General features: G+C 44.5%; 1 protein-coding gene and 1 pseudogene across 1 annotated transcript; both read left to right on the plus strand.

Moving 5' to 3' along the window:
* The first annotated feature begins 1,638 nt into the window (after positions 1-1,638).
* On the plus strand, positions 1,639-5,053 carry LOC133133624 (protocadherin gamma-A11-like; annotated as a pseudogene).
* A 2,359-nt stretch (positions 5,054-7,412) lies between these two features.
* Positions 7,413-11,388, plus strand: LOC133133625 (protocadherin gamma-B6-like). Its single transcript, XM_061249727.1, has 2 exons — positions 7,413-9,762; positions 11,369-11,388. Exons 1-2 carry the CDS (start codon positions 7,413-7,415, stop codon positions 11,386-11,388), a joined length of 2,370 nt encoding a protein of 789 aa, XP_061105711.1.
* Positions 11,389-11,464: the final 76 nt, after the last annotated feature.

The raw sequence follows: 11,464 nt of genomic DNA on the forward strand, positions 1-11,464 counted from the left end.
CATCAAGCAATTCCCATCCGTAACCAAACCAAAGACGTCTCCGGGCAAGGACCTGGTTTTCTGTCACAGATAACTTTACGCGCACGCTCAGAAATAATGGTCGGAAAAGTGCTTAAAAAGGCACAGACACTTGTCGCTGGGGCAGTACCATAGTTACATAAAATTGTAGCCTTAGCCAGCAATATATATATATATATATATATATATATTTTTTTTTTTTTTTTTTTTTTTTTAATATATGTTTTGTCTTAGAAAATATACTAATTTGACCCAGAGAGAGCGTTACTTTTAGGGTACATTTGGGAAACATGATCCTTGAAGAATGAACACAGACCTCCACTGTGACGTTTTTCTGAGAGTACAGGTAGATGCAGACATGCAGCTATCCAATTAAAGTAGTCGTTCATAACTAATGAGGAATTCAATTGACGTATTTGATTTTAAGTGAAATGAATACAGACATATCGAAGTCATGCAGTTTTTTTTATAGAGAAACTGAAAATATGGAGCTGCTTCGGTTTCTTTTTATGTTTCATTACATACATTATTGCCATTTGGCAGACGCTCTTACCCAGAGCGACGTACAGTTGATTAGACTAAGCAGGAGACAATCCTCCCCTGGAGCAATGCAGGGTTAAGGGCCTTGCTCCAGGGCCAAACGGCTGTACGGATCTGGGCGACATGGCTCAGGCAGTAAGAGCAGTCGTCTGGCAGTCGGAGGGTTGCCGGTTCGATCCCCCGCCCGGCTGTGTCGAGGTGTCCCTGAGCAAGACACCCTACCCCCAAATGCTCCTGACGAGCTGGTCGGGGGGCCTTGCGTGGCAGCCAATCGCCGTCGGTGTGTGAGTGTGTGTATGAATGGGTGAATGGAGAAGCATCAATTGTACAGCGCTTTGGATAAAGGCGCTATATAAATGCCTGCCATTTACCATTTACCACCGACCTTGCATGTCCAAGTCATGTACCTTAACCACTATGCTACATGCCGCCCTAGTGTTGAGGTTTGTTGTGCTTTTATGGTGGACAATGAGGCAGAACAAATTGCTCTCGTGCATACACCTTCATTTATTTTCTAAAGTACTCATAATATTTATGAAATACAAAATACATAATTATCGCTGTTAATATGGTATGATTTTAAAGGTTACACATTCATTTCAGGATAATGCAACGCAACCAGTCATCTCATTCCTGACTGAACTCAGCGTGCAGTATCAAATGTATTTACGTTTTATCTCACGGAACACAGTACTGTGGGAAGCACGTGTCAACTGAGTCTAACTTTGCCATGTAGTTTGTGTATAATTATTACGTTTTATTCCGGATTAATTCTTAAAACCGTATATTTTCAATTTGCTATTTCAGGTAATGTGTCGAAGTGGATAATATCTATTGCAGTTTTTAGCATATACTCACAGTGTCGCTGTTCACCAGCGAGGAGTCGATAGACGTGCCTCTCCTCCCACTAGTGTAATATTCAGAGAGGGGAGCCTTTCTTCTGCGCCGCGGAAAAAAACAGCAGACAGAATCTTCGGCTGTGTTTTCACACGGATGATAGAGCATTGCGCAAGTCTTCTCTTCCAACTTCTCTTGCCTTTCTATCAAAATATCTGAAATCCGTCGGTGTTCAGTGTTTAAAATGGGATCCAGAGGAAACTGTGTCTGCGTCTCGATGTTCTGTTTGGTTTTCTTTATCCTCGCGCTGCCGCCCAGCCTGGCAGATGTGAGCTATTCTATTCCGGAGGAGATGAGACGCGGATCTGTCATTGGGAGTATAGCGAAGGACCTCGGGCTCGATGTTAAAGGACTCTCAGCGCGCAACGCCCGGATCGATACAGAAGATGATGACAGCCATTTTGTTGATATTCAGCGGAACACTGGAGATCTGATTGTTGCCGGGAGGATTGACAGGGAAGAGTTTTGTGGGACGAGAGTCTCCTGTTTTTTAAAATACGAGCTCGTGCTGGAGAACCCTCTGGAATTACACCGCGTTTTACTCCAAATTCAGGATATAAACGACAATTCACCTCAGTTTCCGAATGAGATTATTAATCTGGAAATAGGAGAATCCGCAGTTAAAGGCGCGCGCTTCCCCTTAGATCAGGCGCACGATGCGGATATCGGACAGAACGCGGTTCAGAGCTACACGCTACAAAGGAATGAACATTTTGTTTTGGCTGTTCATACGAACACAGACGGAGGGAAATACGGCGAGTTAGTGCTAGAAAAAGAGCTGGATCGCGAGGAGCAGACGGAGGTGACGTTATTACTTACTGCCGCTGACGGAGGGAGTCCACAGAGATCTGCTACTGTAGTTATACACGTCACTGTGCTGGATGCTAACGATAATATTCCCGTGTTTAGCCAGGCTGTGTATGAAGTCAGTCTTCCCGAAAACTCTCCTTTAGGTGCTGTAGTGCTCACAGTCAGCGCCACTGACGCAGACGAGGGCGCTAACGGTCAAGTGACGTATGAGTTTAGCGGTTTGTCTGTGAAAGAAGCGAAGTTATTTAGCATTGAGAGGGAGACCGGGGAAATTCAAGTGATTGGATCAATAGATTTTGAGAAGGAGTCATATTATGAAATGCAGGTACAAGCAAAAGATGGATCTGGTTTGGTATCTAGTACAAAAGTAATTATCGAAATCACTGACGTGAATGACAACGCGCCTGTGATATTTCTGAAATCTCTGAACAATCCCATCCCTGAGAGCGCGTTACCTAGAGGTGGGCATCGTTAATGTTCAGGATAAAGACTCCGGGGCAAATAGACAGGTCCGCTGCTCCATTCAGCAGAATGTTCCTTTCAAGTTAACCCCCTCCATCAAAAACTACTACTCACTGGTAACTACAGGACAACTGGACCGGGAACTAGTCACGGAGTATAACATCACAATCACTGCTACTGACGAGGGCTCTCCGCCCTTATCTTCCTCAAAGACTGTGCAGTTATCTGTGTCAGACGTTAACGACAACCCGCCTGTGTTTGATCAACAGTCGTACAGCGCCTCTGTGGCTGAAAATAACAAACCTGGCTACTCTGTTCTTTCTGTGCGGGCGAGAGACCCGGACTGGAGACAGAACGGCACGGTTTTCTATTCTCTGCTGTCCGGTGAGATCAGCGGTGTCCCGGTATCCTCGTTTTTATCGGTTAACGGAGACACGGGGGTGATCCATGCGGTCAGATCATTTGATTATGAGCAGTTGAGAAGCTTCAAAGTCCACGTTGTTGCCAGGGACAACGGTTCTCCTCCACTCAGCAGTAACGTGACTGTGCGTGTGCTGGTGACTGATGAGAATGATAACTCTCCACAGATACTATACCCTGCTCCTCCAGGGAACTCCTTCATGACTGAGATGGTCCCCAAAGCTGCTCACGCGGGCTCCCTGGTCTCCAAGGTGATAGCTGTGGACGCGGACTCTGGACAGAACGCGTGGCTGTCCTATCAGATCGTGAAACCCACTGATCCGGGACTTTTCACTATCGGGGTCCACAGCGGAGAGATCCGGGTACAGCGGGACATTTCTGAATCTGACGCCATGAGGCAGAACCTTGTTGTCTCGGTGAAAGATAACGGACAGCCCTCTCTCTCTGCAACCTTCGCAGTGTATTTAGTGATCTCAGATAACTTGGCTGAAGTCCCCCAGCTGAAAGACATGTCTCGTGAGGAGAACAATTCCAAACTGACTTCATTTTTGATTATCGCGCTGGTGTCCGTCTCTACCTTCTTCCTGACGTTTATTATTCTGACGGTGGCCGTGAGGTTTTGCCGCAGAAGAAAACCCAGGCTGTTGTTTGACGGCGCAGTCGCCATTCCCAGCGCATATTTCCCTCCCAACTACGCAGAGGTGGAGGGAGCAGGAACTTTGCGCAGCTCTTACAATTATGACGCGTACCTGACAACGGGCTCGCGCACCAGCGACTTCAAGTTCGTCAGATCTTACAATGACGTCACGCTGGCCGCCGATCAGACCCTGAAGAGGAGCCCGGATGAAGCCGGTGAGCTGGAAGGCGGAAGTGAGGGCGAATCAACAGCTTCTGCTCCGGTAAATAAGTTTTACATTATTCGTTTTCTCTTACAACGAGTTTGTGCATTGTCAAGTGACAATCAATGATCAATTATCAGTCTTCTATTCCTTTTAGTTCTAGTGTCATATTTCATACTTTTTCGTCAGATTAAAATACTTAATTGTTCCCCAGTAGTTAAATTCACGTTGTCACCAGCAGCAGAACGCATTTCCACTGGTGGTTGAATGAGGTTCATATTCCTTCCCGCTGTATTGTCTTCCATCCATCCATTATCTGAACCCGCTTATCCTGAACAGGGTCGCAGGGGGGCTGGAGATAGCATATCCCAGCATACATTGGGCGAAAGGCAGGAATACACCCTGGACAGGTCGCCAGTCCATCTCAGGGCACACACACCATTCACTCACACACTCATACCTATTACCTATTACCTATTACCTCATACCAATTTAGACTCTCCAATCAGCCTAACCTGCATGTCTTTGGACTGTGGGAGGAAACCGGAGTACCCGGAGGAAACCCACGCAGACACGGGGAGAACATGCAAACTCCGCACTGAGAGGCCCCGGCCGACGGGGATTCGAACCCAGGACCTCCTTGCTGTGAGGCAGCAGTGCTACCCACTGCACCATCCGTGCCGCCTGCTGTATTGTCTTGAAAGACTTTATTGTTTCCCAGGCTCTGCTCTGCTAAATAGTTTACATCGGCCGTTCAAAGTGTTTCTGGTTTGATTTCACTTGGTTTGGGGGGTTAGATTGCATTTATGTGTAAACTCTTCGTTATTTGCGGATATTGTTTTGGCATACAGTAATTAAGCAAATTGTGTCATTTAATTTACAAGAGCCAGTAATTTCATGAGTAGAAAACCCGTTTAATTAATTTCAAAATGAAAATTTACGGGTTTTAAATAATCCAGACATAGTATTTCTCATAACGCACGTATTAAAATTGGATTAAATGCCCTTTTCCCGCTGTGTTGCTTTATTTTCAAGAACACTTCTTCGGTTTGGGTCATTTATTTTGACGGGTCAGACTCTATCGCTGTTTCTTTAAACGTGATAAAATTGTGATCTTTGGTCTATTGACAGTTGTTTTTTTAAAATGTTTCACCATGGAAATATTGCTATTTTCTTGACTTTATAAATCCTGAGTTCACGACCACATTTTAAAAGATTCAAATCGGCGCCCGTATTGTAAATTACGATGAGGATTACCGTTACCGCTGTTGTGAGACGTTTAGCAAGTGATCCATCATTATTTTCATTAATCCATATTCAATCTGCCTTTATTTCATTAATATATTTTCTATCTTTGTCATGATCAGTGTTGTTGGTGGTTTTTTTACGATCACGTGTTTTTTGTGCTGACTTCTGAACGGAATCATGGCTGTACTGGCCTCACCTAAGATACAACTGTCATCAAACCCGTTTTCTACTTGAAGCGCTACATTCTCAACCTGCCTCTTACACCTGCTAGCGCGGTTAACATCATGCTGTAGTTTTGTGTTTTGACTATCATCCTTTAAATTCTGTATTAAGAGCTACTGTCGGATTTGACTCGAATGACTTGTCGTCAACTTTCTTACCTAATCCTTTCTGTATGAGTTCATTTTAGTCTCTCTGGATACGATAATGTTCTAGAAGCCAATATGTGTCAATAAATGTACATTTTCCAGTTTTCAGAAAGCGCAGTTTGCCGAGTGTCGCTGTTCACAGACATGGTGCTGAAACGGATGCATTTGTTGATGGGAGATCCATTACATTACATGACATTACATTACATTACATTATTGGCATTTGGCAGACGCTCTTATCCAGAGCGACGTACAGTTGATTAGACTAAGCAGGAGACAATCCTCCCCTGGAGCAATGCAGGGTTAAGGGCCTTGCTCAAGGGCCCAACGGCTGTGTGCATCTTATTGTGGCTACACCGGGATTAGAACCACCGACCTTGTGTGTCCCAGTCATTTACCTTAACCACCACGCTACAGCCAGCCCTTCTACGCCTAAAGGCCTAAACACCGTTCAGGCCTTATCGACCACGGCACTGAAAAGCTCTGAAGTGCAAGACACGTTCAAAAATAACAAAACAAATGGCAAAAAGGCATAGCCTGCATTGTGTACAAGAGAAAAAAATCTGACACTGAAAAAGGACGAAAACACTAAAAATGAACCAGATTTACAGAGTACAGCCTGTTGATAAAACTTATTTACCGGAGCAGAGGCTGTTGATCCGCCCTTACTTCCGCCTTCCTGCTCACGGGCTTCATCCGGGCTCCTCTTCAGGGTCTGATCAGGACCTGGTTTTCTGTCACAGATAACATTACGCGCACGCTCATAAATAATGGTCAGGAAAGTGCCTAAAAAAGCACAGATGCTTGTCGCTGGGGCAGTACCGTAATTACATACAATTGTAGCCTTAGCCAGTAATATAGAATTACTTTGTTCCTTTTTGTCTTGGAAAATAGACTAATTTGACCCAGAGAGAGCATTACTTTTAGGGTACATTTGGGAAACATGATCCTTGAAGAATGAACATGCACCTCCACTGTCAGGTTTTTCTGAGAGTACAGGTAGATGCAGCCAAGCAGCTATCCAATTAAAGTAGTCGTTCATAACTAATGAGGAATTTAATTAACGTATTTGATTTGAAGTGAAATGAATACAGACAAATCGAAGTCATGCTTTTGTGTAGAGAAACTGAAAATAAGGAGCTGCTTCGGTTTCATTTTGTGTAAAGATTATGGTGGACAATGAAGCAGAACAAATTGTTATCGTGCATAGATCTTCATTTCTTTTGTAAAATATTCAGAATGTTTATTAAATACAAATCCATAATTGTCGATGTTAATATGGTATGATTTCAATGGTACCACATTAATTTCAGGATAATGCAACGCAACCAACCATCTCAGTCTCGACGTAGTCCGCGTGCAGTATCAAATGTATTTACATTTTATCTCACGGAACACAGTACTGTGGGAAGCACGTGTCAACTCAGTCTAACTTTGCCATGTAGTCTGTGTATAATTGAATCTTATTCGATAAAAATCGTGTACTTTAAACTTGCTAATTCAGGCAATGTGTAAAAGTGGACACTATCTATTGCAGTTTTTAGCATATACTCAGAGTGTCGCTGTTCACCAGCGAGGGGACGATAGACGTGCCTCTCCTCCCACAAGTGTAATATTCAGAGAGGGGAGCCTTTCTTCTGCGCCGCGGAAAAAACAGCAGACAGAATCTTCGGCTGTGTTTTCACACGGCTGATAGAGTATTGCGCGTGTCTTCTCTTCCAACTTCTCTTGCGTTTATATCAAAATATCTGAAATCCGTCGGTGTTCAGTGTTTAAAATGGGATCTAGAGGAGACTCTGTCTGCGTCTCGATGTTCTGTTTGGTTTTCTTTATCCTCGCGCTGCCGCCCAGCCTGGCAGATGTGAGCTATTCTATTCCGGAGGAGATGACACGCGGATCTGTCATTGGGAATATAGCGAAGGACCTCGGGCTCGATGTTAAAGGACTCTCAGCGCGCAACGCCCGGATCGATACAGAAGATGATGACGGCCATTTTGTTGATATTCAGCGGAACACTGGAGATCTGATTGTTGCCGGGAGGATTGACAGGGAAGAGTTTTGTGGAACGAGAGTCTCCTGTTCTTTAAAATACGAGCTCGTGCTGGAGAACCCTCTGGAATTACACCGCGTTTTACTCCAAATTCAGGATATAAACGACAATTCACCTCAGTTTCGGAATGAGATTATTAATCTGGAAATAGGGGAATCCGCAGATAAAGGCGCGCGCTTCCCCTTGGATCAAGCCCACGATGCGGATATCGTACAAAACGCGGTTCAGAGCTACACGCTACAAAGGAATGAACATTTTATTTTGGCTGTTCATACGAACACAGACGGAGGGAAATACGGTGAGTTAGTGCTAGAAAAAGAGCTGGATCGCGAGGAGCAGACGGAGGTGACGTTATTACTTACTGCCGCTGACGGAGGGAGTCCACAGAGATCTGCTACTGTAGTTATTCACGTCACTGTGCTGGATGCTAACGATAATATCCCCGTGTTTAGCCAGGCTGTGTATGAAGTCAGTCTGCCTGAAAACTCTCCTTTAGGTGCTGTAGTGCTCACAGTCAGCGCCACTGACGCAGACGAGGGCGCTAACGGTCAAGTGACGTATGAGTTCAATCGTATATCTGCAAAAGCAGAGAAATTGTTTAGTATTGAGAGGGAGACAGGGGAAATTAAAGTGATCGGATCAATAGATTTTGAAGAGGAATCATATTATGAAATCCAAATACAAGCAAAAGATGGCTCTGGTTTGGCTTCGAATGCAAAAGTAATTATCAAACTCACTGACATGAATGACAACCCCCCTGTAATATTTCTGAAATCTCTGAACAATCCCATCCCTGAGAGCGCGTTACCAGGTGCAGAGGTGGGCATCGTTAATGTTCAGGATAAAGACTCCGGGGCAAATAGACAGGTCCGCTGCTCCATTCAGCAGAAAGTTCCTTTCAAGTTAACCCCCTCCATCAAAAACTACTACTCACTGGTAACTACAGGACAACTGGACCGGGAACTAGTCACGGAATATAACATCACAATCACTGCTACTGACGAGGGCTCTCCGCCCTTATCTTTCTCAAAGACTGTGCAGTTATCTGTGTCAGACGTTAACGACAACCCGCCTGTGTTTGATCAACAGTCGTACAGCGCCTCTGTGGCTGAAAATAACAAACCTGGCTACTCTGTTCTCTCTGTGCGGGCGAGAGACCCGGACTGGAGACAGAACGGCACGGTTTTCTATTCTCTGCTGTCCGGTGATATCAGCGGTGTCCCGGTATCCTCGTTTTTATCGGTTAACGGAGACACGGGGGTGATCCATGCGGTCAGATCATTTGATTATGAGCAGTTGAGAAGCTTCAAAGTCCACGTTGTTGCCAGGGACAATGGATCTCCTCCACTCAGCAGTAACGTGACTGTGCGTGTGCTGGTGACTGATGAGAATGATAACTCTCCACAGATACTATACCCTGCTCCTACAGGGAACTCCTTCATGACTGAGATGGTCCCCAAAGCTGCTCACGCGGGCTCCCTGGTCTCCAAGGTGATAGCTGTGGACGCGGACTCTGGACAGAACGCGTGGCTGTCCTATCAGATCGTGAAATCCACTGATCCGGGACTTTTCACTATCGGGGTCCACAGCGGAGAGATCCGGGTGCAGGGGGACATTTCTGAATCTGACGCCATGAGGCAGAACCTTGTTGTCTCGGTGAAAGATAACGGACAGCCCTCTCTCTCTGCAACCTGCACAGTGTATTTAGTGATCTCAGATAACTTGGCTGAAGTCCCCCAGCTGAAAGACATGTCTCGTGAGGAGAATAATTCCAAACTGACTTCATATTTGATCATCGCGCTGGTGTCCGTCTCCACCTTCTTCCTGACGTTTATTATTCTGACGGTGGCCGTGAGGTTTTGCCGCAGAAGAAAACCCAGACTGTTGTTTGACGGCGCAGTCGCCATTCCCAGCGCATATTTCCCTCCCAACTACGCAGAGGTGGAGGGAGCAGGAACTCTGCGCAGCTCTTACAATTATGACGCGTACCTAACAACGGGCTCGCGCACCAGCGACTTCAACTTCGTCAGATCTTACAATGACGTCACGCTGGCCGCCGATCAGACCCTGAAGAGGAGCCCGGATGAAGCCCGTGAGCAGGAAGGCGGAAGTGAGGGCGAATCAACAGCTTCTGTTCCGGTAAATAAGTTTTACATTATTCGTGTTTTCTCTTACAACGAGTTTGTGCATGAGCTGTCAAGTGACAGTCTGTCAATTATCAATCTTCTATTCCTTTTAGTTCTAGTGTCACATTTCATGCTTTTTCGACAGATTAAAATACTTAATTGTTCCCCAGTGGTTAAATCCACGTTGTCACCAGCAGCAGAACGCATTTCCACTCAATGGTGGTTGAATGAGGTTTATATTTCTTCCCGCTGTATTGTCTTGAAATACTTCATTGTTTCCCAGGCTGTGGTCTGCTAAATAAGTTTCATCAGCCGTTCAAAGTGTTTCTGGTTTGATTTCACTTGGTTTGGGGGGTTAGATTGCATTTATGTGTAAACTCATTTGTGGATGTTGTTTTGTCTTACAGTAATTAAGCAAATTGTGTCATTTAATTTACAAGAGTCAGTAGTTCCATGAGTAGAAAACCCGTTTAATTAATTTCAAAATGAAAATGTACTGGTTTTAAATAATCCAGACATAGTATTTCTCATAACGCACGTATTAAAATTGGATTAAATGCCCTTTTCCCGGTGTGTTGCTTTATTTTCAAGAACACTTCTTCTGTTTGGGTCATTTATTTTGACGGGTCAGACTCTATCGCTGTTTCTTTAAACGTGATAAAATTGTGATCTTTGGTCTATTGACAGTTGTTTTTTTTAAATGTTTCACCATGGAAATATTGCTATTTTCTTGACTTTATAAATCCTGAGTTCACGACCACATTTTAAAAGATTCAAATCGGCGCCGGTATTGTAAATTATGATGAGGATTACCGTTACCGCAGTTGTGAGACGTTTAGCAAGTGATCCATCATTATTTTCATTAATCCATATTCAATCTGCCTTTATTTCATTAATATATTTTCTATCTTTGTCATGATCAGTGTTGTTGGTGGTTTTTTTTACGATCACGTGTTTTTTATGCTGACTTCTGAACGTAATCATGGCTGTACTGGCCTCACCTAAGATACAACTGTCATCAAACCCGTTTTCTACTTGAAGCGCTACATTCTCAACCTGCCTCTTACATCTGCTAGCGCGGTTAACATCATGCTGTAGTTTTGTGTTTTGACTATCATCCTTTAAATTCTGTATTAAGAGCTACTGTCGGATTTGACTCGAATGACGTGTCGTCAACTTTGTTACCTGATCTTTTTTGTATGTGTTCATTTAAGTCGCTCTGTATTCGATAATGTTCTAGAAGCCAATATGGGTCAATAAATGTACATTTTCCAGTTTTCAGAAAGCGCAGTTTGCCGAGTGTCGCTGTTCACAGACATGGTGCTGAAACGGATGCATTTGTTGATGGGAGATCCATGACATTACGTGACATTACATTACATTACATTATTGGCATTTGGCAGACGCTCTTATCCAGAGCGACGTACAGTTGATTAGACTAAGCAGGAGACAATCCTCCCCTGGAGCAATGCAGGGTTAAGGGCCTTGCTCAAGGGCCCAACGGCTGTGTGCATCTTATTGTGGCTACACCGGGATTAGAACCACGGACCTTGTGTGTCCCCGTCATTTACCTTAACCACCACGCTACAGGCCAGCCCTTCTACGCCTAAAGGCCTAAACACCGTTCAGGCCTTATCGACCACGGCACTGAAAAGCTCTGAAGTGCAAGACACGTTCAAAAATAAC

The sequence above is a fragment of the Conger conger genome, chromosome 7, assembly GCF_963514075.1.
Source record: "Conger conger chromosome 7, fConCon1.1, whole genome shotgun sequence".
Lineage (NCBI taxonomy): Eukaryota > Metazoa > Chordata > Actinopteri > Anguilliformes > Congridae > Conger > Conger conger.